This window comes from Dipodomys merriami, unplaced genomic scaffold, assembly GCF_024711535.1.
Source record: "Dipodomys merriami isolate MVZ:Mamm:240054 unplaced genomic scaffold, mDipMer1.0.p SCAF_380, whole genome shotgun sequence".
NCBI classification, from domain to species: Eukaryota; Metazoa; Chordata; class Mammalia; order Rodentia; family Heteromyidae; genus Dipodomys; species Dipodomys merriami.
In genome coordinates, this window is record NW_027205382.1 from 275072 (window position 1) to 301622 (window position 26551).

Sequence of the window (26551 nt, forward strand, 5' to 3'; positions counted from 1 at the left end):
TCATTATGTAGCCCAGACTGGTCTTGAACTTGCAATCATCTGCCTGAGCCTCCTAAGTGTCAACATTACAGAAGTGGACCATAATGTCAATGCTCATGTTCAACTTTCAAACAAATATTTAAAATTGAGTGAGAATAGAGAGGCTGTCCAGCACCTGTCTGAAACTTCACATTAGCTGTAGCACCCGTGACATTCCAACCATACAACTACCATGCAAATAAAGTCTGAGAATACAATAGCTGAAAAAAAGCTAAACTTTCCTCCTTCAATTCTTCCCTTTCAATTTAAACACGGTGCATACATTAGCCACACACACACACACACACACACACACACACACACACACACACACACACACACACACACACACACACACGATATATTTTGAGTTCTCACTAGCCATGGTACAATGGCTGCCACACTGGGCAATGCAGACATAGCACACTGCTATCCTTGCAGAAATACCTACAGACAACACTGTTTCAGATAGGTGCCACCCAGGGGTAAAGGCAGCTGATATAGGTGGAAGGAACCATGGGAGCAAGGACAAGCATGAAAATATTTGCATATCATGAGCCACAGAGTTGGCATGAGGGGAAGACGAACACTTAGATGAGGGCTGCACTTTATCTTTTGGTTCTACCTACTGCTTTATTTCCATCTTGTGATCCAAGTGATGGGCGTTGGGCCTTCTCTGTGCCAGGGAAGCATGAAAGCCAATTTCCTTGTGATTAAAAGAGAAGGGTGGGGAAGAAGGGTGAGGTACTTGTTAAACACACATCAGTGGCAGCAACCATTTCCAGCTCTGCAAATAGAAAGTGCATTTCAAAGTACCCCCAGAGACTCTAGTGGTTCTCCTCTTATAAGCCCTTAACCCACACTGGCTGATGATCTTGATGCCATCTAGGCTGGGAGACCATATACCAGGCCCAAGGAGATGGAGTCCAGTGGTAACCCTGTCCCTACAATTAAGACACTAGGTCCTGGTAAGGTAACTCTACCAAGCCCCAAAGCTGATCAGGTTGACCTATAAACTGCTAACTTTTGAGTTAAGAAATCCCAAATATCTTCGTAATCTGGTTCTTTTACCCATGTAAGAGGAAAGCTAAGGTCACAGAAAGCAAAGGCCAGAGAAGTTAAGTATTTTGCTCAAAATGGCAGTGCTATTGAGAAGAACTATTGAGAAGAACTAAGTCCCTGATGCTCCTGATACACAGGGAAATCCTCAGCAGGAAATGTTTCCTCAGCAAAATACAGAACAGATAGGGGCCTCAGAATGCTGGGCCTGGCGTTCTCACATGGAAATGAAAAATGGTGGGGAAAAAACAACCAAGACATGTAAGTTAGATCCTCTCACCATCTAATTATAGTAGGAAAAGCTGCCTGAAGGATGTAGGTATGGAGGCCAGGCAATATGCCAATATTTCTCAAGTAAGAACCAGAGGGGTCTTTACCATGATGCAGGCTGAGTGGAGTCTGGTGAGGGTATTAGAAACCAGAAAGGGTAACAGACACATCTGAACTCCCTCCTCCTCCCTGCCTGGCCTCTCCTTCCCATTTGCTATATGAGTGTGTGCCTCAGCCTGACCCATGCCATGGCTCCTGTTCTTGAAAGCATTGCATCTGGGTAGAAGTGCCATTCTGAACCTGAGAGCTGGGTACTTCTGTCCTAACTGATGAAGCAGATTTGTGGCCAGCCTCTGGGAGGAGGCAATATAACAATAATACTGCCCTGTTTAGAGCTGGGCTGGCCCATGAACAGGCAGCAGCTCTCTTTAAGGCCACATATGCAGTGATGAGAAATTAGGAAGAGCATGGCATGAAGCCTGCTGTAGGATGTTTTATTTCCGAACTAGTTGTTCTCACTAAACATCATTTAGCCATTTAACTGTTAGAAATTAATCTTGTTTAGTTTGATTGGCTTAACCCACTTCAATCACCACCCATGCTCACTCTTTCATGGTGTGCTGTCACCTTGACCTTAAAGAGGAATGCAGGTCTGTTAACAAACTGAGAGAAGAAAGAGGTATGACAGGCATGGTATTTTAGTACCAGAGTAAAAATGACCAAACTTTTCTAATAATACAGACCTAGCAGAAAGACAAACTGGTAAATCATTCTGTCCAATGCTAATATCCCTTCTATGTATAGATCGCTGGCAAAGGCATAAATAATATTTTTAAATTGGCATTAGCTAAGTTAACCCTACATACCAGGTATCCTGGTGACACTGATGCTTCTCAACAAACATTTGAAATTAAAAACAACAAAATGTCTTCTCCCCTCATCCTTTTCTTACTCATTGACTGATATTCTCCCTCAGACTATTGGGTACTTACCTCTTTGTGTTAATTCCCAATGACTGACCTTTGTCTCTGATTCAACTTCAGTGATCCTCATTTTTTTTCCTTTCTGTTTAACTATGTTTTCTCATTTTGCCACAAACGTGAGAATTGTTTCATGAATGAATTACCTCAATAATTTTTACAATATCCCGTGGACCAATGATTTCAGGATCAAACTGCACATGGGCTTTGCTGGTAGCGAGGGCCACAGAGGCATAGGTAATGCCATTTGTCCTGGTGAGCTTGGACTCTATGTTGTGGACACAGGAAGCACAGGTCATTCCTGTGATCTGAAAGACAGAACAGGAGCCACAGGCTCATGACTGAGAGGAGCTTTTCAGAGTGATACCAGGCAGAGTTGAGTGACAGCCACAATCCTTCCTTCCCTACAACAGAATTCCAGAGTCTGTTCTGAGTCACTGTGGTCTGCATTGTGAAACACCTCTTCAGAGACTATAGATAAATGAACATCTCTGCAGCAAGTGGGCCAGAATTCTAACCACAGTCTATGGCACCTCTGCCACACCATTCTGTGTATCCTGATAGGAGATATAGGGCTTGTACATGTGACCTGCCATTCCTGGAATATGAACTAGTCAAATCTAAATGATCCACTCACTTGTATGCATGTTCACTATTCCCTAGAATACTAACCAACTAAATACAGAAGTTATTTAGCTCAATGACAGAGAGTTTGAATAGTACGTATGGAAGCCCTGGGACTGGCCCTGCAACAAATCAATCAATATAGATGTTCACAAACAATGTTTATGACAATGTGATGACAACTATTGCTAAATAGTTTTCAAAAAGAAAATCCCCATCTTTTTCAATAATACTTTTTTTTGGTAACCAGGCTTGAACTCAGGGATTCAAGCTCAGAACTGGGGCTCTATCACTTGCATCACACCCCTAGTCCAGCCCTTTTGCTAACTGTAGATAGAAGCTTGTGGATTTTTCTGCCAGGCTGGCTTTGAACTGAATACTCAGATCTCAGCCTCCTGAGTAGCAGGGATTATAGGTGTGAGACACTGGTGACCAGCTTTCAGTAATATTCTTGATTTGAGTTTTCCATATAGTAGTCTGAATTGGCCAAGGAGTTCATGTGTGGTCCTGGAGGTTTGCAGCAGGGACCCTCACCTCTAGCCCAGCAAGTATGAACACTGCCCTCCAGCCCCCAGCAGAGGGTTTGTTTGTTCAACTGAGAACACAGGAGCTGAGTGTGCCATTCATGTCTTCAGTACTTTTTCTTTTAAAAAACATATATTCACCATTAATGCTAGTAACTAAGTACATCAAGAAGCAAGGGACCCATTCACCTCAGTAAAACAGCATTGCTCAATTCTTTGGGGGTTTTTTCTAAGTCTTTCTTTGTTGATGCAAAAATAGCTTTGTTCAGAAGTGCTTTTCAACAAAGCATACTATAAATACCAGGATTATCCATTGTTTTCAATGACTTGTTGACTACAAGTTGAAATAGGGGCAGAGAACAGCCACCCTCCCAAACACAGCTGGGAGCAAGCACACCTGAGGCATTCACTTCAGATTGAGTGCTTTGGGTTACTTTGGACACTAATTAATGATCTTTTGAATAGCCATATGCTTCCGGGCCCCTCTATTTCTGTGTGCTTTGTGTGACAAAGTACAGAACTCAGGACCTTGTACATGTTAGACTAATACTCTACACTGAGCCATACCTCTAGCCTATCTGTCATTCAGTGGCACTAGCTACCTCCAAGAACTCACCTATTCTGTCTAGAAACATCTACAGACAGCAGAGTTTCTCTTCAGGCTTGAAGGATTGTGATTTCACTCAGTCTTCTCCAGTTTGCCATACTTAGCACAGCCCCCTCCCTACTTCTCTTTTCCCTACCTCCTGTGCCTTGACATTTCTTCCTCCTGACCCTGAATGTATGTGGTAGGAGGGCCTCCACAGATATTCTAACAAAGTGACTTTCCTTCACAAAACAAACATGTCAAAAAAACCCCCCACAAAACCCAAACCCACAAACCACCAGAAATTATCCTAGATGGGAAAACTCAGCCATGAGGACAACTGCTGTCAGAGCCTCCATACTTACAATCATCTCGATATCACCATCAGAACAGATGTTGTCCTCCATGACTGTGGCATTAAAGCCCAGGTCCTGGATGAGCTGAGCTATTGTGGGTGGCTGGATGACTTCCGGGTTGTACTTGACCTCTGCCTTTCCCGACATCAAGGCAACCAATACAGAGACAATACCTGGAACCATCAGGTCATGGTTGTGACTCTGGGCAACATTTTGTGATGACATGGTTAACATAGTCTAACACATAAAAAAAAATCTCTACAGGAGCTCCTAGAGCCATAGTTCTCAAACCTTGCTCTATATGAGGATCATTTAGAGAACTCTGAACAGCCTTGGTATCTGACACTTTACCCAGACAAAGCAAGTAAGTGTCTCTTAGGATGGGCACCAGACATGTTTTTAAAAGCCATATTTTAAAAGAAAGCTGGGTGAAAGTGGTTCATGCCTGTAATGCTAACTACTTAGGAGGATGAGACCCAGAGGATCATTGTTTAAAGCCAGGCAAAGCAGAAAAGTTCTGAGCGACTCATCTAAAATGCCAGTCTGGAGGTATTATAGTTCAAGTGGTAGAGCACCAGCAGTAAGCAACCAACCTAAGTGAGCTCCAGGCTCTGAGTTCAAGCCTTGCTGCTTGAAGAAAAGGGAAAAAAGTCTTTGTGACTCTAACATACAGTCATGATTGAGAACCACTCTTCTAGGATAAAATGCTTCTCAAACATCTATAGGCCAGGCATAGTAGGACATGTCTGTAATTCCAGTTACTTGAGAGAGTGGTGGTATGTCTGTAATCCCAGCTATGAAGGAGGACTAGTAGAACTATCTCCATCTAAGGCTAGTCTCAGGCAAAAATGCAAGACCCTATCTAAAATATTATTAAAGCAAAACAAGCAAGTTGGAAGTCCCGAATTAATACCTCAGAATGGCCAAAAAAAAAGGGGGGGGGGAAGAGTGACATTTGAGTCATCTGTCTTGCTAAAATAGATGGTGATTCAGTGGGCTTATTTTGCATGTCTACCCAGGCCCCCAAAATGCTGAAGCCCTAGTAATACCCATATCTGCACACATCAAAGTGAGGGATGAGGTCTGTAACTATGTAACCTCTGTTATGAAAAGGATGTGCTTTTTTCCCCTAATACTGGGATGCAAGGAATAAATACGTCTTCATTTCTTTTTTTTCTTCTTTTTCTTTTTTTTTTTTTTGGGTCCAGTCATGGGGCCTGAACATTGGGCCTGGGTGCTGTCCCTCAGCTCTTCAGCTCAAGGCTAGCACTCTACCACTTGGGCCATAGCGCCACTTCCGGCTTTTTTCTTTTTGCTTATATGGTGATGGGGAATCGAACCCAGGGCCTCAGGCATGCAAGTTAAGCGCTCTACCACTGAACCACCTTCCCAGCCCCACTTCTTCATTTCTAATATTAGACTTTGAGCAGATATTTCTAGCTATTCAGGAGGCTTGAGATTTGAAGACTGTGGTTCAAAACCAGCCGAGGCAGGAAAGTCTGTGAGACTCTTATCTCCATTTAACTACCAAAAAGCCAGAGTGGAATTGTGGCTCAAGTGGTAGAGTGCAAAAAAGCTCAGAGACAGTACTTGTTCTGAGTTCAAGCTCCGGGAATGGCATTTTAAAAAAAGTAACCCCAGAAACCATCTTGCTAGGAATACTGTATTGTCAGTTTGAAGGGGAAAAAGAGCCACATGTAAGTAAATGAAATGAATGATGTGCTTCTGAAAATCTACAATAAGGGAAAAACAAGAAGTTGAAGTCAGGAACGAAAACACAGGCTATGAAATTATAGACTTCATGAGTAGCTGCCAGTCCATGGGGACAAGTCCTCCTGTAACACTGAATGCTGAGATCAGAAAGCTTTATGCACAATGAACAAGAGGCAAGAAAACATATTAGTCTAACTGAAGGTTAAAGGCCAGGGAATCAAGAGCAGAAAGATACTAAGATCCACTGGGTCAGGTCGAGTCATGATTAAAGCATTTACAAACACATAAGGACAGGATTTTTGCTGTACTTTTGTTCTTGAGACAGTATTGGAAATGTGGGTAGGTGGACAAAACTGGCATTTTCATAAAACTCCATGGCTTGTGAGGACAATTGGACAGACAAAATATGTGAAACTAGAACTTAGACACAAAATGAAAGTTCTTTGTTCATTTTATAAAAGGTTAATGGATGGGGATAGGGAATGTTGAATACCAGAATAAGCTAGTTGAGAATAACCATAGAATGTACCATGTGCTTTAAATTGATTTTACATGGCAAACTTACTCAGACACACTATTTACTCAACTACTTAACTTACTCAAACTATTCGTTGTGAGTGTGAGTGTGTGTGTGTGTGTGTGTGTGTGTGTGTGTGTGTGTGTGTGTGTGTGTGTGTGTGTGTGTGTGTGTGTGTGTTGGTCCTGGGGCTTGTACTTGGGATTGGATGCTGTCCCTGGGCTTCTTTTGCTCAAGGCTAGTACTCTACCAGTTAAGCCACAGCTCCACATCTGCTTTTTAGTAGTTTATTGGAGATAAGAATCTCATGTGCTTTCCTGCCCCAGCTGGCTTTAAACAGTGACCCTCATATCTCAGCCTTCTGGGTAGCAAGGATTACAGACATGAACCACCAGCGCCTAGACCAAACTATTTAAACAAAACACCCATTGCCCAAGAATGCTGAACCAGCATCTCTACTATGGGTGTGTGTGTGTGTGTGTGTGTGTGTGTGTGTGTGTGTGTGTGTGTGTGTGTGTGTGTGTGTGTGTGTGTGTGTGTGTGTGTGTGTGTGTGTGTGTGTGTGTGTGTGTGTGTGTGTGTGTGTGTGTGTGTTTTCCTGTCCCGGGGCTTGGATGCAGGGACTGAGCACTGTCCCTTAGCTTCTCCCTCAAGGCTGGCACTTGAGCCACAGTTCTACTTCTGGCTTTTGGTGGTTAATTGGAGATAAGAATCTCATAGGCTTTCTTGTGTAGTCTGGCTTGGAACTATTGATCCTCAGATCTCAGCTTCTTGAGTAGCTAGGACTACATTCATAAGCCACCAGTGCCCTATATTACCTTATGATGAACTTACCAGATTTTTAGAACTACTAGGAAACAGTCAATGGAGATTCTAAGATGAGAATACAGTTTATATACATCATTCCCAAGTTCAACATGGGTAAAGATCTCTTACCAGCTTCTTTCTGAAGATTTCTTTCTATGTTGGACACACAGGATGCACAGGTCATGCCTTTGATTTGTAAAAAGCACTTCTGTGGGGCTGCTGCTCTGGTGGGTAGTGGGGTATCTAATGAGTGGCCTGGACTGTTGTTCTGAGAAAACTTTCTGGCATGGGGAGTCACTTGCTGCCCAGGCACAGGGGTGCTGCTTGTTGCCGGCAGCATGAAATTTCCAGCACTGTGATTTCCAGAAAGATGGGTGGTAGAATAACTCTCTGTAACAAAATGTCAGAAATCATTCAGATTAGACAATTCATCGCAATTTTGTTTTTCAGAATAGGAAAATTCAAGCTTGAAAATATTCAGTTTAAAGTTACTGCCCAGAGACAGCGAAGTATAATTACAGTTCCTGGAAAGCATACCAATTCTTCAGGGTTGACTGTTCTGAGTAGGTGAACACTGTAATTAGATGCTGCTGCTAACAATAATGATGCTGTTGATGGTGATGATGATGGCAATGACTCACTAGGTACTCTGCAAAAGCACTTTACATATAATAACCTCCCTAATTCTTAATATAGCTCTGTATGTTAAATACCATTATCCCTATTTATAGATGAAGAAATGAATCACAAGAAATTAATGTATCTCAAAGTAATAAAGTGAGCTTGATGTGGGTCTGGTTAACTCCAGGTCTGAACTGTGGTCAGTACTTCATTCTTATTAGTTAAGGTCTGACTCCCTCTCCATGAGAACTACAGCTTTATTGAGATATTTGCCTTTGTCCTATTGTTTGCACAAGTTCTTTATGTAGTCAAGATATGACTCCTTTGTCAATTATATGCATTGCAAATATATCCTCCCTGTCTGTGATTTGTGTTATCACCCTTCTAATGGTGGCTTTTAGCAAACAACATATCCTGATTATTAATATAATCCAATTATCAATCTTTTTAAATAGTACTTTTTATGCTCTCTTAATAGATGTCTACCTCAACATCACAAAAGTACTCATGACATTTACTTCTAGAAGAGCTAGTGTTTTAACAGACGTCTACATTCAAGTCTCTGATACATTCAACTATTTTTTTGTGTAACAGTTTTGACCCCAACCATTATGATCCAAATCCACTGACTGAAAAGACCAGTGGTATTTGAGAAGGTTCCAGTGATACCTTTGCCACAAATTAGCTGATCTTTTCTGTCTATCTTTGTGCCAAGCTTAATTTACCTAGAATAAATAAGATGCACAAATCTTGAAGAGTACTTCTTACAGTCCAGCCTTTTTGAGCAGCTAAAAGACCACTTGCATTTTCAGGTTCATATAGCATACCCCTGTCTTCAAAGCTAGAAATCCCAAATCTTCCTCCAATCACCATATCTCTCTAACCAGCCAGGAAAGGTACCTCATTTTTAATAACATTGATGAGACATGACTGGGCCCATTGGGATAATTTTTCTAAAACCGTAATTGTACAAGGCAGAAAGATGGAAGTGACTTTTACTGATAATAGTTCTTAATGAACTCTACATATTAACTGACAAACTGTGTGCAATCATTTGAGGATATATATTGTGTGCATGCATGCTTAATTTCAGAGCCTCATATTTTCATATTTTCATATTTCAGAGCCTCATATTTTCACTGGGCTTTTTCTGCTCATGGCTGATGCTCTACCGCTTGTGCCAAACTTCCAGTTTTGACTTTTGTTCAGGTAATTAAAGTACAGTCTCTTGGACTTTTCTGCCTGGGATGGCATTGAACCTTGATACTCTGGTTTCAGCATCCCTTAGTAGCTAGGACTACAGGCATGAGCCACCGGCACCTGGGCTATAATACACTTTTTAGGGTCACATAAGTAGTCATAAAGGATGGTCATCAGCATCCTAATGGCTTAACCCTGAATTAAAGTTGCCAGGGAAAACACAAGGTAGACAAATTTAGATTTCAGACAGACTACAAATAATCTTTTGTGCAAGTTTATATGCAATGCTCTTTATTTATATTAAAGCATTCACTGTTTACATCAAATTCAAATCCAACTGGGTATTCTACATTATTATTTGCTAAACTTGAAATCCTAAGTACCTTTTGGATCTCAATAAATCCATTTCTCCACATTCTGCCCAATGAAAATTACTTCTTTTCTTTCTAAGTATACTCAGCCAATTATTTTGTTAATATGCAGTTCAATGTCATTTCCTTGTTTGCTGCCAAAAGGCTGAGGGTACTGTTGTTGAAATACTATACTTGAGACCAAACAGCAGGTACTGACTCTGTTGTATTTCTTACCTTTTGAGTTCAAAATCTACTGTGCTATTGTTTTCTTTATTTACTTTTATTTAAAAAATAAAAAAGATTTCTTTCCAGGGGGTAGTGAGAGTGGGAAAAAAAAGAAACTAAAACCACTCCTTCCTAAAACTTGGTACCAAGGGCAAAGAATGGCTTACCTGTTCCCTACAATGATGGGTGTGCTGTCTTCAAAGGGTAAGAGGAAAGTATCACAAGAGAGAAAACTTTTTCAAGGACACAAACTCTAACATGGCTAACAGGACATGAAAAACCAAAGAGTTGCCATCCCTTGCCAGATAAGCTTTGTCTGGGTACTACAAGCAGTTCTGCCTCTTTGGGCTGTCTCCCCAGTAGCAAGGACGTCTAACTATAGGCTCTGAGGCTGCCTACTTCTACTCCACTCTACAGATTAGAAGGACATACAGGCCCTGGATCTGAAAGCTAAATGGCTAAAGCACAAACATCCACAGAGCTGTCCCTCACCAAATGAGCCCCTCTAGCTGTAGTCCCAATTATTTGGGAGACTGAGGTAGGAGGATCATTTGAGCCCAGATGCCTGAGGCCAGTTTGTACAAAATAATGAGATCCTACCTCAAAAAAAGAAAGCACTATTTCCCTCCTCATCTTTAGCCTCTGTCCCCTTCCTCACCTCTGCCTTGCCTAAGTTATACTGATGGCCTCTACCACACAGGCTGGGCTCCCACCTTCCCATGTACCAAAGCATGTACCATGTACCAGGGCTGGGGCCTCCAGTGGCCTCTCCCTAGTTCACTCTGAGACATACTTCCCATCTTTGCCTGTGCAGCCCTTCTCCTCCAGTCACTCACTGGTGAATTCCCCTCCCCAGATTCTACACTCAAATCTGAATCTCCAGCCCCACCTTCCACATCTGGGAGGGATCATCCAGGTCTCTGCATCCAATTCAGATCCCTCTCCCATCACTCACAGCCTTCCTGGTGACCACAGGCTTGGTGGTTCTGATCTTTGACCTCTTGACCCTGAGCCCAGAGCCAGCCTTCTGCCCTCTGCTTAGGTCATGTTGCATTTCTCTAGAGCTTCCAGACTAGGACACTGTCCAGGATATATAGGCTTTCTCCACTTTTTTTGTTCCGCCTTTTCCGATCCTTTCCCTCTACTTCACTGTTCTGGAGAAAACAAGTCTAGCTCATGCAGGAATCAACCTGTTGCACAGCAATGGTTTATTCTCTCTACCTTGCCTTACAACAACAAAAGCTCTTAAGACAGAATGTCTTCCCCATGCACAATCCTATAACTAGCACAGAGCTTAGTTCGGGGCAGGCAAAAAGGGTTCAAATGATGCTGTATCATAGGACTCTGAGGGAAATGAAAAGGAGAACACAGGCCAGTGAACCAAGAAGAAGTAGCAGGCTGGTGGCCTCCTGGGAAATTCTGCCTGGTAACATGCCAGCATAGGAGGGGAGGTCAGGGGTCATCCCTGCTTGTGAAACTATCCCTCCCAGTTTTCTTCCTGTACAGCCATCAAAGTGAAGTCATCCTTAAAACCTACCCTTAATCCTCCCTTTGAAGAGAATGGCCTCTAAATGCTGAGTTTCTGATGCATTTACTATTTTGTTTTTTATGTACCAGAAATATCTTCTGAGAAACTAACAAGCGTCTCTTGGGCAAAAAAAGGGCCTAATGTTACCACAGTGCTATATTTCAGAACACAGAATCATAATTCTCTCTTGAAAAGCTGCCCAAATGCAAGGACTTCAGTATGTGGCAGTTACTCAAGAGGCTGCAGTCAGAAATTCCATTTCCTCTATCCTGAGATTTTAACAAATTTGGACAGGTTACAGAGCTTTATTAACTGTCAACCTGTAAAGCACGGCTCACCTGTGCAACTACCCAGGTACTCTGTTATCGTAACAAACACCAAGAAACAACCCCAGGACATGCTTCCAACACATATCAGCTACATACCAGCCATCACTGATGCCTCAAATCCCATGTCTTCTACAGTAGCTCGGAGTTCTTCTGGATTTATTACAGAAGGATCATAAAGAATAGTTCCAGTTCCTTCAGCCAAAGAGACTGATATTTGCTGCACCCCTTCCCGCTGAGAAACCATGCCTTCAATGGACTGTACACAGGACATACAGGTCATTCCAGTGATGGTGAGCACCAAAGTACTGCATGTGCCTTGGGCCTGGTTTCTCTGCGTGGCGTCAGGAGATGAAATACCGGAAAACCTTCTCTCTGGTTCACCCCCTTCTGCTCCATCAGGAAGAGAAACTTGAAAGTTCCCAGGTGGAAGTGCTTCGATGGACCTCTTCAGGGACAAAGGGGTGATCTGAGAAGGGTCATACTGTATTTGAGCAGTTTTATTCTCCAAGGACACTTGGATATTTTGAACCCCTGAGAGCTGGCCTATATTTCCTTCAATATTCAAAACACAAGATTTACAGTGCATTCCATTGATTCCAAGATGGAGGGTAGACTTATGGCTTCTTTGGTCTCCCAAGGCCTCAGAGTTAGTGAAATTCTGGTTAGCAAGAACTGTCAGCCGCTTTGGGTTGGTGCTTTCTAACAGGCCAATATCAATAGGTCCAAGGCTTAAGGGAGCCATTTTGTTCTTGATAGCAGCTTCAAACCCCATATCATTGACATGGTCCCTGAGGTCTTCAGGTTGGATGAGATAAGGCTGGTAAGTGATGACTGCCTCTTGGTTGCCAAGGGAGACTTTAACTTTCACTACTCCTTGCAGTTTCCCAATCTTACTTTCAATGGAGCTGACACAGGATTGGCAGGTCATGCCCTCTACCCGGAGCTTGACCACTGCCTCCTGGGCTGGTGAGGACCTGGAGGGCCAAGAGGCAGCCTTTCTTTCTGCAATGCTGATCTCAAAGCCCATGTCCCCAATATGATGGCAAATCTGTTGCAGACTCATGACAGCTGGCACATAGGTCACTGATGCACAGCCTTGTTCTAACAAAACCTTAATGCTCACAATGCCTTTCAGGCTAGAAACCCTGCTCTCAATGGACTTAACACATGACTGGGAAGTCATGCCCAGAATGCTGATCGTTCTGGTGGCGGTCAGAGATGAGCCAGTGCTGTCCAAATTCCCTTCATAGCCAATATTGTCAAAGGCAAAATTCTGCTTCATTCCTTGTTCCCACGGATGAGCAGGTGAAGAAGGTTTAGACAAGATCTAAAAGGAAAATAAATAACATTACTGATCGTTCAAATATTTCCTATACTATCCAATTTTGCATAGCACAGAGAAAATGGAAAATATCCCTGGTATTAAAACTTGTCAAGGGTAGAGAACATAGAGAGGAAAAACAAAGTTAGACATCATTTAGAAAATGAATGGGCTCCTGTGGGTTCTCTTTAGCTCTGAACGCTCTATGATTCTGAACCTAGAAAGCTGTCTGTTGGCTCAGTGCTGTGCCTTCCTAACCAGAAGATGTGGAAGGTTGCTGAAGTAGGGAAGAAGGCACAATGTAACTTAGTGCTGTCTTGTGACAGAGGCAGACTGCAATGCTTCACAATGGGAAGGCAGAGAGAGCTTCTGAGCTCTGGTTGATATCTGAATCCCCACAGAATTCTGTCCTTCCAACTCAAAATTTGAAGGTCCCACTGAAATGCAAATTCCAGAACAGGTATTTAAGGTAACACGTTAAATCTGCCCATCTTTATATAGCAGTCTATGATTTTCTTAACAGAAGTCAAATGTATTTAATAACCATTGGGCACAGGCCTCCCAGGTCCTGAAGAGCTGGAATCTGCAAGTGGACTACAGACCTATGAAGAAAGATGTGAAGTAAACTGAAGCAAAATGAGCACTAGTGACTAACTTAGAAGGACAGGATTAAGGAACAGGAATTGAGTTTAATGAGGAATACCACAGTCCTGCCTCGCACTGTCATTGCCCTGGGTATTCTAGAGTCTTGTTCTCTTTACCTAAAACAAGTCTTTCACCAAATTAAATGATCCTATGTATGTGTTAATCTTGGTAGTTATACAACCTAGGGGCTGTCATACATGCTAGGCATATGTTATCTTGAGCCACACCAGTCCTAGACCTATTTTCTCAATCCACCACAATACAAGCATTATTTCCTCATTTCTATACAGAATGATGTAGATATAATCATTCCACTAACAAGACAAAACTTTCCTTCCACAGGATTCCAATCTTTGGCTCTCTTACATAAGATATATAGTTTTCACAGCAGTACAAAAGATTACATGTGAGCCAGCTACCAATGTCTCAAGCTTGTAATCCTAGCTACTCAGGAGGCTGAAATCTGAGGATTGAGATTCAAAGCCAGATGGGGCAGACAAATCTGAGCCATTTTCAACTAACCAGCAAAAAGCTGGAACTGGAGATGTAGGAAAGGGCCAGCAGTGAACAAAAGAGCCAAGCAAAAGTATAAGGTCCTGAGTGCTAGTACCTACACCAGCACAAACACCAAAGAAAAGTCATTTAAAAAGTTAAATTTAACATGATCCCAAAGGAGCTTCCGAACAGAATCTTGTTTGGAGTTGGCATTAAGTAAATACTGATTAAAATAGACTGAAATCTTCCAAACTCAAGCCCTAGGAAACCCTTTTGTATGCTGATTATCTCAGATACTTGTTACAGTAACAAAATGCTGACTGACCCAGGTTTTTTGTCTTTGCAAAGTTTAGCTAGAGACACATAAACAGAAACATTCATGTCTGTTTATATCCAATGCCTATATTCTTCACAAAGTCTCCTAGTTCATTTCTATCTTTTTAAAGTTTTACATTTTATAACTCTATGTCCAATCCTGTTTAAATAAAGAATTAAGTCTCTTAGTATGACCATAAGACTGAACTTTGATCCAATTGGGAGCTTTCTATGGACGTTTTATAAATTCAATACATTTTTTTTGGCCTGTCGTGGGGCCTGAGCCACTAAGCCACTTTCCCAGCCCCCAATACTTTTTTTTTCTCTTAACACCTGACTTAAAATTTTGTCACTTGCAATCATTTGAATACAATTGCATTCCATACCAGGCTCCCTCAATCAGACCCCAAAATTCTTCAAGGGTTCACTAGTGCCATTCCTTAACCCTTCCCCTCTAATATAGTCACTTACAGGCTTTTGGTACCTGTTCCCTGGGTCTACATCTCCCTTCTTTCTCAAACTGTCCATTCTATTCAGTGTTCACCTCTTCATTAGTCTTGTTGGCTCCATTCCAAAGAGTTAGGCAATCCTCTGTTATTTCTGTGTATTTAGAACATTTTTCTATGGACTTTTCCCTTCCTGTACTTACTTTTCTCTTTACCAGATTGCTGTTCTTCCAGCAGCTGCTCTTACATACTCATCCATAAACCCTTGGCCTCAGCAGAGTCCCCAGCAACTAAAACTCAATATCCATAATGTAACTGAGGGAATAAATGTGTATGGTGTTTAAAAATAATAATCTGCTGGGTACTGATAGCTCATGCCTATAATCCTAGCTACTCAAGAGGCTGAGATTTGAGGATCACAGTTCAAAGCCATCTCAGGCAGGGAAGTCCATGAAACACTCATCTCAAATTAACCAGCAAAAAGTCAGAAGTTAGAGCTGTGGCACAAGTGTCAAAACATCAGCCTTGAGCGAGCACGTGTGTGTGTGTGCGTGCACACACACACACACACACACATACACAATTTTTCTGAAAAATAATTTTACTGAAAAAGTACCAACAGTGAAGGAGAAACTAAATATATCTAATGACACTCATTTTCAGAATATCTTAAGAGAACTTATCTTCTTATAAGAGAAAGCCTTCAACTACCTAGTCTGTTGGAGAAAGAAATCACTAATGATTTACTACCCAACTTCTATATCTTGGCTCTAGTTCTACTTGTAACTTAACAAACCCTAGGCCACAGTGCTGCCTCTTAATCTCTGAATTGTCAATTCTATGTTCATGCCAAGAGGATTTGCAGAAGTGTTAGAAGCTATTTGTCTGTAACAAACAATACTGTCTTTTTTAGACAAGCAGGAAGGACAGGCAGTTATGGGAGACAACATTTTGCAAACAATACATTATTATGAAACCCTTGAGTATCTGCTGCCTTTGGACCAATCTCTCAACAATTATGGGGTATCTGAATCTCTTTAATGCATAGATCTATGTTATGCCTGTGCTTTGAACTCAGTTAATTGAGACAGTCTTTGGCAGGGGAAGTCCTTATTCTGAATTTATATAAAATGAACACAGGTTTAGATTTAAGGGCTCATCAAACAATCTCCGGATTGGCCAACAGGCCAGGGTGGCAACTGCATTTCTGGGAAAAGCTAGCTAATGTCTTTGTTTGGTCTCATTCCATTGGATTTTTCACTACTGGAAAATACCTGGGTATTTTTCTGCAGGCACCAAAATAAGACAAAACTTTTGATAATCTTTGAATCTTTAATACACTATTAGTATAGGAGACATTGGGACTAGAAGTAGGATGGGAAGCAGGAGATCACAGGGGGAAATCCAACAATGATAGTTCTTTGCATGTCAGGCGCTCAAGTCACATGGATTTTGCTGAGAATGCTATGCTTTTTAGAAGAAAAGACAGGCAAAAATATTAAGATTTGGCCAGGTGCTGGTAGCTCTTGCTTGTATTCCTAGCTACCAGGAGGCTGAGATCTGAGCATCATAGTTCAAAGTCAGCCCAGGCAGAAAAGTCCTTGAGACTCTTATCTCCAACCTCCAATTCATCAGCAAAAAGCTAGAAGTGTAGGTGTGGTTCTGGTGGTAGTGTCAGCCTCAAAAGAAAAAGCTAAGTGAGAGAATACAAGGCACTGAGTTCGAGCCCCAATACCAGCACACACAAAGAAAGAAAGCCTAAGAAGGAAAATGTGATCTTTACATAGACCATACTGTAACAGGAAGACACTTAAGACATGCTCACAACTATAGTTTTAGCCCAATAACCAACTCACTTTACTAATCAGCCTTTCAGTTATGCAAGTTTAAAATGTCTTAGTCATTAGTTTTCTCATCTTTCTCTCTATCTTTTCTCTCTTCCTAACTGTCTCACAGGAAGGAACTAAAGAATATCTTTACCACTCCAGAAAAGGTCATCACACTCTTCTCCTTATATCCCTAGAAGTGTAGGTATGGCTATCCAGGACACCAAGACATTCAACTCCAAGAACTAACACCAGCACACAGAGAATCACGCAGTCTCAAGGCTATCACAGACCCAGATCATATATTCCAGAGCCCATATTCCTGCACACTCCTTTAAAACTCATACTCTTCCCCTTGCGAGTGGGACTGTGCTTTCAAGATAGCAGCTCAGGGGTTGGAGGTGTGGCTCATATGGTAGATCATCAGCCAGTGAGTAAAAGCATCAGATCAAAAGTTTGAGTTCCGGGTTTTGGGGGGTGGGGAAGAAAAATCTAGCAGCTCATTGCATTTTGCCTAGCAAAATTAGTATTTCCAGCTGGGTGCCAGTGACTCACACTTATAATCCTAGCTACTTAGGAGGCTGAGATCTGAGGATCATGGTTTGAAGCAAGCCCAGGCAGGTAAATCCATGAGACTCTTAATGGCAATAAATTACTCTAAAAAGCCAGAAGTGGTTCAAGTGGTAGAAGCTTAGGGATAGCACCTAATCCCTGAGTTCAAACTGCAGGGCTGGCAATAATAATAATAATAATAATAATAATAATAATAATAATAATAATAATAATAATAATTCCTTCCTTCTCTAAAACCTCTATTCTTTTTTTTTTAAGTTTTATTTTATTTTATTTGAGAACATACTGTACAGAGGGGTAAAACCTCTATTCTGATTATGTGAATTGCCATTGAGTTCAAGTGAACAGATTTCCAGTAGACTGGTCTAAAGAAATGAGAATAGAGCCAGGTACTAGTGGCTCACTCCTGTAATCCTAGCTACTTAGGAGGCTGACATCTGAAGGGGTCAAGGCTTGAAGTGAGCCAGGGCAGGAAAGTCTGTGAGACTCTTATCTCCAATTAATCACAGAAAAACCAGAAGTGGCACTATGGCTCAAGTGATAAAGTGCTAACCTTGAGCAAAAGGAGCCTAGGGACAGTGCCCAGGCCCAGAGTTCAAGCCCCAGAACTAGCAAAAGAGAGAGAGAGAGAGAGAGAGAGAGAGAGAGAGAGAGAGAGAGAGAGAGAGAGAGAGAGAGAGAGAGAGAGAGAGAGAGAGGGAGAGAGAGAGAGAGAGAGAGAAATAAATGAGAAACTCAAACCAGTGCTGGTGGCTCACACCTATATCCTAGATACTTGGGAGGATCACAGAAGGCAGCACAAGCAAAAAGTTTGTAAGACCCTGTTCTCAACCAATAATTGGGCACAGTGGCTCAGGCTTATCATCTCAGCTGTGTGGAAGGCTGAGATGGATTGAGGTTCCAGGCTAGCATGGGCAAAAAGTTCACAGAAGCCTGTCTCAACAGAAAAAGAAGCTGGGTATGGGTACATGGGCTTGTTATCTGAACTATGGCCATTAGCATATATAGGAGGATCACAGTCTAGGCCAGCCCAGCTATCTCAAAAATAAACAGAGCAAAAAGGGCAGGAGTGTGGCTCAGTAAAATGCCTGCCAAACAAGCATAAGGACCTGAGTTCAAACCCCAATTCCCCCCCCCCAAAAAAAAGAAGAAACATAAAGAAACAGAGTAGGAAAGAAGGAAGGAAAATAGAAATTCCATGGTACATTTGTTTTTATCACTAAGTAGCTCATTCTGACCCTGAAGTTCATGATCCTTTGACTTAGACCCCTCAAGTGATGAGATTACAAGTATGTAACACCATGCCCAGCCTTGAGTACATGGCATATTTTGATGAAAAGTTTCACAACTAATTTGAAAGTGACAAAGTGGAAACAATAAGCCTTTCTACAAAGGATTGGGACCACAAATTGAAGAATACTAAGGCATGTACAACTGAAAGACCATTAGTCTATAGGAAAAAGATTTCCACACAACAATCAACACAGAAGACTTCTATGACCTCTAAAGTAGCGTCTGTAGCAGACTCTCCTGCGTGTCTTCTAATCCTACTCAATTCTGTCAATATCCCCCTATATATAATATCAGATCCCACAGGTAGAGGGTTCAGCTCCCCAAATTGTCCATCGACTCCCCACTTTAGAGACAATCACATGCTTTGGCATAAGTCAGGGTTCCCGCAACCTCCTTCTTAGACACAAATAATTTGCTAGAGGAATGTATAGAGCTTAGAATAACACATGCACTGGGTTATTATAAATTCTATTACTAGGACACAGAAGAGATGCATAGGATAAGGTACAGGAGAAGGGGCAGAGGCTCTATGCTCTCTCTGAGCATCGCCATGTGTTCAACAACCTGGAAGCTAACTAACATGTGTCTTTTGAGGAGGATTTTTTGCTTTTTGGTTTTTGTTTGCCAGTACTGGAGCTTGATTGAACTCAGGATCTTTCCCATTAAAGGCTGGCTCTCTATTACTTGAGTCACACTTCTACTTCTGGCTTTTTGCTGGTTAATTAGAGATAAGTCTTTTCTGCCCAAGGCTGGCTTTAAACTGTGATCCTCGGATCTCAGCTTTCTGAATAGCTAGGAGCCAATGGTGCTGGGTTCTTTAACAAATTTTAAAGGTTCAGTGATTCAAATTGTAATTCTTGATATTCAAGAAGCAGAAATCAGGAAGATCACAGGTAGAGGCAGCCTAGGCAAAAATTACCAAGATTCCATCTCAACTAATAAGTATGTGCCTATGATCCCAATTGTATAGGAGGCATAAGTAAGAGGAAAGTACTCCAAAGCAGGACCCAGCTCCCTGAAAAAAATAGCAATAATGAGACCTATCCAAAAAATAAAGAAATAAAAAAACTTTTAAGGTTATCTTTTTATCCAGAAAGAAACTACAATGCAGAAAAGAAAATGTAATAAAGAAAAGCAACCTGTCAGGGCCTAACCTTCAGGCCAAATGAGCCACTTAAGCCTGAGTCTTGGCTTCATCCCCTTTAACATCGGTCACCTCAGAAAACCTACATCAGAACACCAACCTTTGCACCGCTTAACTCAAGAAGGTACGATGATGTGGATCCCATAGTGTTCCCCGGCCAGCCTGAGCCTGTTATATGAATCACAGCCTTGCTTAGCTTTACCTCAGAGATAATAATTCTGAGGTTCCAGAGGGAGGAAGGAGAAGGGGGGAGTTGGAAGGAAAATGAATGGAAGAGAAGAGTAAGTGGAAAGGGAAAGTCAGGGTAGGACATAAAGAAAGAGAGAAAAAGGAAAGATCTCATTCAAACTACCTAGGCCAGACTGGTGGGTGTTCATCGCTAAAGCCCAGTGACATACAATCAACGTATTAAACTTCTAGGTACACAGGATACAAGGGCATATACTTATGTATATCTTTAAGTATATCTTTAAGTGAGTTATAAAACACTGATTTTTAAAATATCTGTACATATTTTCCAATTTAAAAATTTTAAATAAGCAAAACAAGTGCTACTCTCTGTGTATATATGTTGTCTGTGTGTGTTGTATGTGTTATGTGTGTTGTGTATGGTACTGGAGATGGAACCCAAGGCCTCTTACATAACTAGGCAAGTACTCTATCACTGACAAAGGGTTATTTTTATAATAAAAATATGCTTTTACAGCTTTAATATCATTTCACAAAAGTCCAAAATGAACTTGCATTAAGGGGTATTTAAATTTACTAGTTCAAAATTTCAGGCTGGTTGTGTCATATGCACTTGTAATCAAGAAGCATTCAAGAGGCTGAGTGAAGCAGGACAATTGTGAGTTTGAGGTCAATACAGACTACCTAGCATGTCTCAAAAACAATGCAAAAGCATAGGCATTCATTCAAGTATATATGAGGACCTACTATAGCAACCCCATCTCCGGACTATTACTGCTCCTTGACCAGAGCAAGGCAAAATAGTAATTCTTACTAAGAAAGTGGATGCAGTCTATCTGACAACCCTTGCGGAAAAAAAATAAGTTTGAAAAAAATCAATGACAAATCAAATTAACAAGCTTGAATACACACAGGCATTCAGCATGTGTTATTTTTAACACACAGCAAAATAAAATCCCCAAACTTTCAGTGGACTGGTCTACAAGTGTTATCTCAGAATGCTCACTGCCAGCCTCCTGCCACTGCTCTGAACTTTTCATACTTTTTTCAACCTACAGCACTTTCTGCTTCAAAATCTTCTTTGATAATCTCTAAACAAAGAGTGTTTACTCCTCTCAAACAATGAAGTTTTACAAGGCCAGTCTCATTCAACATACCTTGGAGGTTTTGTTGTTGTTGTTGTTTTTTAATTTGGATGAAACAGATGAATTCAAAACCATAAAGCCCTAATCCCTTGTGTCATTTCCCAGCATTATGATAAGATCATGGTGAAACAGATCTAAATGCAACATTATTATTCCCAACTGGTTATGATGCAAAATTGATCCATATAAACCTATACACTCAGGATTATTTTTTGTTGATAGCTTACAATATAATAGTCAGATCTGATGAAATATTGCAACTTGTACTTATTTTGTTACACAATAACTGCAATATAACAGTGAAGGAATGTAGTGCTTTCTACCTAGAACAACAAGCTACTTTCTAGAAATGGTCAAGTATAGGAGCTGGCTCAGTGGTGAAGCATTTGCCTAGTATGCACAAGGCCCTGGGTTTAATCACCAGCAGCACACACACACAAAAAATCATAATAAATTAAAATGCTAAGTCTACAACCTGACAGCTACACATAAAACAAATATATTCCTTTACAGGAATTAGCTATATATAAATCTAATACTTTAACAATACTACTATATAAATGCATGATGGACATTGTTAATAAGATATCCTTGGGAAAAGAAGGATGATTAGCTAAAAATAAGGCTATTTTTATGTATTTATTTATTTATTTATTTATTTTTAATTGTGAGAAGGCTATTTTTTTTAACTAATGAAATATAAATTTAAATGAGATACTAGTTCTGACCCACTGCTTGGTAGAAATTTTCAAGTCTGGTGATACCTTTTCAAGTTTAGTGCTTTCCTTTTTGGAAAGCAATTACAAAATGTCTATCAAAATATTAAGTACTCAGAGCACTCCCACTGAAATTCTATAATGCTTATTACATTGATAAAAAATTACATGAGCCACATTTCAATTAATGAAAATTTGGAAACTATCTAAGATTTCTTCTTTAGAGAACTGGCAAAAATAGACTATCCAGCAGAGAGTTATGTAGTAATTTTTAAAATAAATGAAATTACATAAAAAGATATCCACAATAGATCAAAAACAGTAGACAATAGAGACAGAGTTTAGTGATCCCAGGACTCCAGAAGCTAAGGCAGGAGAGTAATGAGTTTGAAGACAACCTGGGCTGCGAATGTGGTCTAATTTTTCTAAGAAAGGAAAAATAAGTAAATTTCTATACTATGCTATTCATCTTTCTGTCCAACCGATACTGTTATTAGAGAAAACCAAAGAATCTACATTTGTAATCCTAGCTATCTGTGATTCTGAGGTCATGGAGACCAGGATATGAGACTGGCCAGGGCAAAAGTTTCAAGAGACCCCCATTTTAACAAATAAAGAGCTGGGCGTGATTCAAGCTTGTCATCCCAGCTATGCAGGAAACATTTGATTTTGTATTTGATTTTGGTACCTTGCATCTTGTACATACATTTATCTAATTTGGGGAGAGGAAGGGCAATAACAAAATGCTGAAACAAGGACACAGGATGACCCATTGCAACAATGATACTCACAAGACACTACGTTGGAAATGAACTTTACAACTTCGGAAGGTGGGGGGAGAGGAGTAGAGGAGGTGGGGGAGAGAAGGGATAGTAGGAGAAAAACAAAGGAGGGGGGTAACAATGTTGGACAAGAAACATACTCATTGCCTTATTCATGTAACTATAACCCCTCTGTATAGCAGCTTTACAATAAAATAAATTTTAAAAAATTTAAAGAAGGAGGATCATAATTCAGGCTGGAAAAGGCAAAAAACAAAATCCTATTCAAAAAAAATAAATAATGCAAAAAAGAACTGGACACTTGGCTCTAGAGGCAGAGTACCTATCTAGCAAATGCAAGCCCTGAGTTCAAACCCAAGTACTGATGAAAGAAAAAGAATCTAACCATATATTTTGGAGAAAAGAAAATTAAATTCTAGTGATGCTGACAATGACAATTTCATTACTATAGTAAGCTCCTCCCCTTGGCAATACTGGGGCTTGAACTCATGGCCTCTTGCTTACTAAACAGGTACTTTATCACTTGAAAAATACCCCTAGGTTTTGGGTTTTTTAAAAAATATTTTTCAGATAGGATCTCATGTTTTTTACCTCGCCTCAGACCATGATCCTCCTAATTCTGCCTCAGAATAGTTGGGATGGCAAGCATGTGTTACCATGCCTGGCTAACAGTCACTTTATGTGACAGATAATCCCACTTATCTATTTTTGCCTTCTATTTTAGAAGATATATAGTTGTCCCAGCTGGGCTACCTTAATTTCATATAGGTAAAAATAAAACTCAACCTCATATAACCTACTTTCTAGAAATGGTCAAGTATAGGAGCATAGCTCAGTGGTAAAGCATTTGACTAGTATGCACAAGGCCCTGGGTTTAATCACCAGCACCACAAAAAAATCATAATTAATTAAAATGTTAAGTCCACAATTGACAACCTTGTAATTGTTACCATTGGTTCAATACCTCTAACTTCAGTCTTCTTTGCTGCAATAGAAACTGAGTTCTTGTTCATTCAATAGCTTGATATTAAGGTCTGAGATGGACTGAGACTGCCAGATATGGTATTCAAAGTCAAAATCAGCAGACTAGGACAGGCTGAAGGCATGGCTCAAGTGGTGGAGACTAAGCTAAAAATGCAAGACATAAAACATTCCATATAATCACAAATTATAATACATACATATATACATGTATGCCCAAACATGCTCACAGAAACATACATTTATAATATAGGGAGAAAATGGTTGCTTTTTCTCCTATTTTTCTGTATTTCCCTTATCTTACTGTAAATGTTTTCTTTCTGTTTTTGTTTGTTTTTATGCCAGTACTGGGGTTTAAGTTCAGGGCCTCATGCTCTCACTCAGCTTTTTCTATTTATAGCCGGCATTTTACCACTTGAGCCATGCCTCTAGTCCAGCATTTGTGGGGGAGGAGGGCTGGTTAATTGTAGATAGAGTCTCTTGAACTTTTCTACCTGTGCTAGCTTTGAATTCTAGTCCTCCATGTCTCAGCCTCCTGCATAGCTAGGATTACAGGTATGGGCCAGAAGTGCCCAGCTATCTGTTCTTTGTTGTTGTTGTTTTTATAACGAGTATATATGACTCTTGCAATCATATGCTTTTTATGAAAAAGTCAAAATTGTCCTCAGACACACTATGGAGCTAACCCAGTCTTACTCAGACAGGATCTGACCCATCTCAGTTAGGAATTCTACTGGAAAGCAAAATTTCTGCAAATGTAGTACTAAAAACAGTTTTTAGTAGTCCATAATTCTATGAGGAAGAATCTTATTCACCTGCTTTGTAATAAGGACTCTGATACTAGAGGAATCCAATACCTACCTCAGCAAGCCCACAATCTTTAACCAACTCTTCCCCAGCCCTCCTTTTGGAAGAGGCTCTACTAGCCTGGGTCACGGTGGGCCCCAGTCACAGGAGATTGTGACTGAACATTAAAAATCATTAGCCCGTGTCCCATACTGAAGCTTAGGAGAACCTTTTGTAAAGTAGCTTACAAATTTTTGTAAATGCAATAATTTAAATATTTTATTTTTTTTGTTTTTTATTTTCCTTTTTTTGGGGGAGGGAAGAGCTGGGAAAGAGAGCTAGGAAAGAGCTGGGAAAGAGTTTAAATATTTTGAGGAAATGTTCTCACATCAGGTGCTGGGGCAGATCCTAGGAAACAGAAAGCTGTAAAATGAACCACTTAAAATCATTCCAGCCTGGGTGCTGGTGGCTGATGCCTATCATCCTAGCTACTCAGGAGGCTGAGATCTGAGGATCATTGTTCAAAGCCAGCTCCAACAGACATACTTCAAAGACTTATCTCCAATAAGTTGGCAAAAGCCAGAAATAAAAGTGTGGCTCACATAACTGAGCACCAACCATTATTGAAAAAGTTGAGGGAGAGTGTGAGGCTGGAGTTCAAGCCCTAGTACAAGCAAAAAACAAAAACAAACAAAAAGAAGTATTTTCAAGCATTTTCCATAGAAAATGGTTAATATTTTCATCTTATAAACATTTGGTTAAAAATATAAACACTAAGCCGGGCGCTGGTGGCTCACGCCTGTAATCCTAGCTACTCAGGAGGCTGAGATCTGAGGATCTCGGTTCAAAGCCAGCCTGGGCAGGAGAGACAGTGAGACTCCTATCTCCAATAAACCACCAGAAAACTGGAAGTGGCGCTGTAGCTCAAGTGGTAGAGCGCTTGCCTTGAGCTGAAGAGCTGAGGGACAGCACCCAGGCCCAGAGTTCAAGCCCCACGGCCAACCAAAAAAATACATATATATATAAACACTGGCTCTGAATAGAATAAACAAGTAATATGGGAAAAGCCAGATAAAATGTTGTCATTCTGAAAGAGTCTAAATGATTGAACGACAGTTTAGCTACTGGTTTCAAGTCGTTTAAAGAGTTATAAAATGAAAATTATATGATGACTTTGGAAAGCAAAATAATTAAAATTCACTGAATGTACCATTTACAGATTATACCTGTATATATATATATATATATATATATATATATATATGTATATATATCATATATCATATATATCGTCACCTGTTTTCTCCCTAAAACCTTTTCTCTGGACTGCCTAAAAACTACCTAAACTAGATCTCACTACATGATTCCATGCTTCCTGTTATTAATTTTGGCCTAGGAAGAAACTTGAGGGTTTCAGAATTTTCCACAAATTTACCATACCAAAAAGCTTTGTGTTTTTTTTGCCATGCTGGCAGGGTCAAACCAAATGCCTCCAAAACATAGTTTTAAGATTTTAAAATAAGCACCTCAAAGCATAATTATGTTCTGGTTGAAGATCTAAAGGCAAAATGAAGACTATTTTAAATAAAAAAATAGTTGCTCGATCACAAACAAGGCCATTCTAAAGCTACCAGCACAACTATGTTTATCGCGGCTTTATTTACCATAGCTAAGATATGGAATCAACCCCAATGCCCCTCAGTAGATGAATGGATCAAGAAAATGTGATATATGTATATGTGTGTGTGTGTGTATATATATATATATATATATATATATATATATATATGCGAACTTTATGCCTCCATCAGAAAGAATGACACCACCACATTTGTTAGGAAATGGAAAGACTTGGAAAAAATATATATTAAGTGAAGTAAGCCAGGCCCAAAGAAACATAGGTCCCATGGTTTCCCTTATCTGTAATATCTAATATAAGTCTGGGACAAGCAGAAAAGGTCAAAAGCTATTTACATATGACCATATAACCTGATGCTAAGCAAAATGAACCCCAAGAGACACAAGAAGTTTTATCTTTGTTGCTGTTCTTTTTAATGTACTTATAATGTACTATGTATTTTTTGTTTCTTTGTATGTTCTTCCCCCATGGTACATAATCCCTGTTGTCACTGTATTTGATTCTGGTGTCCTGCATCTTGTATATATATTTTTCTAATCTGGGGA

At 40.4% G+C, this 26551-nt stretch overlaps 1 protein-coding gene across 3 annotated transcripts in view; it reads right to left on the reverse strand.

Moving 5' to 3' along the window:
• LOC138805020 (copper-transporting ATPase 2-like) overlaps positions 1 to 26551 on the reverse strand; it is a 69621-nt gene that overhangs the window by 23233 nt on the left and 19837 nt on the right. For all 3 annotated transcript variants that reach the window (XM_069989577.1, XM_069989576.1, XM_069989578.1), the window contains 5 exons: positions 11807 to 13037; positions 7584 to 7844; positions 4427 to 4590; positions 2474 to 2635; positions 648 to 724 (listed from right to left, as the gene is read on the reverse strand). In XM_069989577.1, coding sequence (XP_069845678.1) covers positions 648 to 724; positions 2474 to 2635; positions 4427 to 4590; positions 7584 to 7844; positions 11807 to 13037 — 1895 coding nt within the window. The remainder of the gene's footprint in view (positions 1 to 647; positions 725 to 2473; positions 2636 to 4426; positions 4591 to 7583; positions 7845 to 11806; positions 13038 to 26551) is intronic.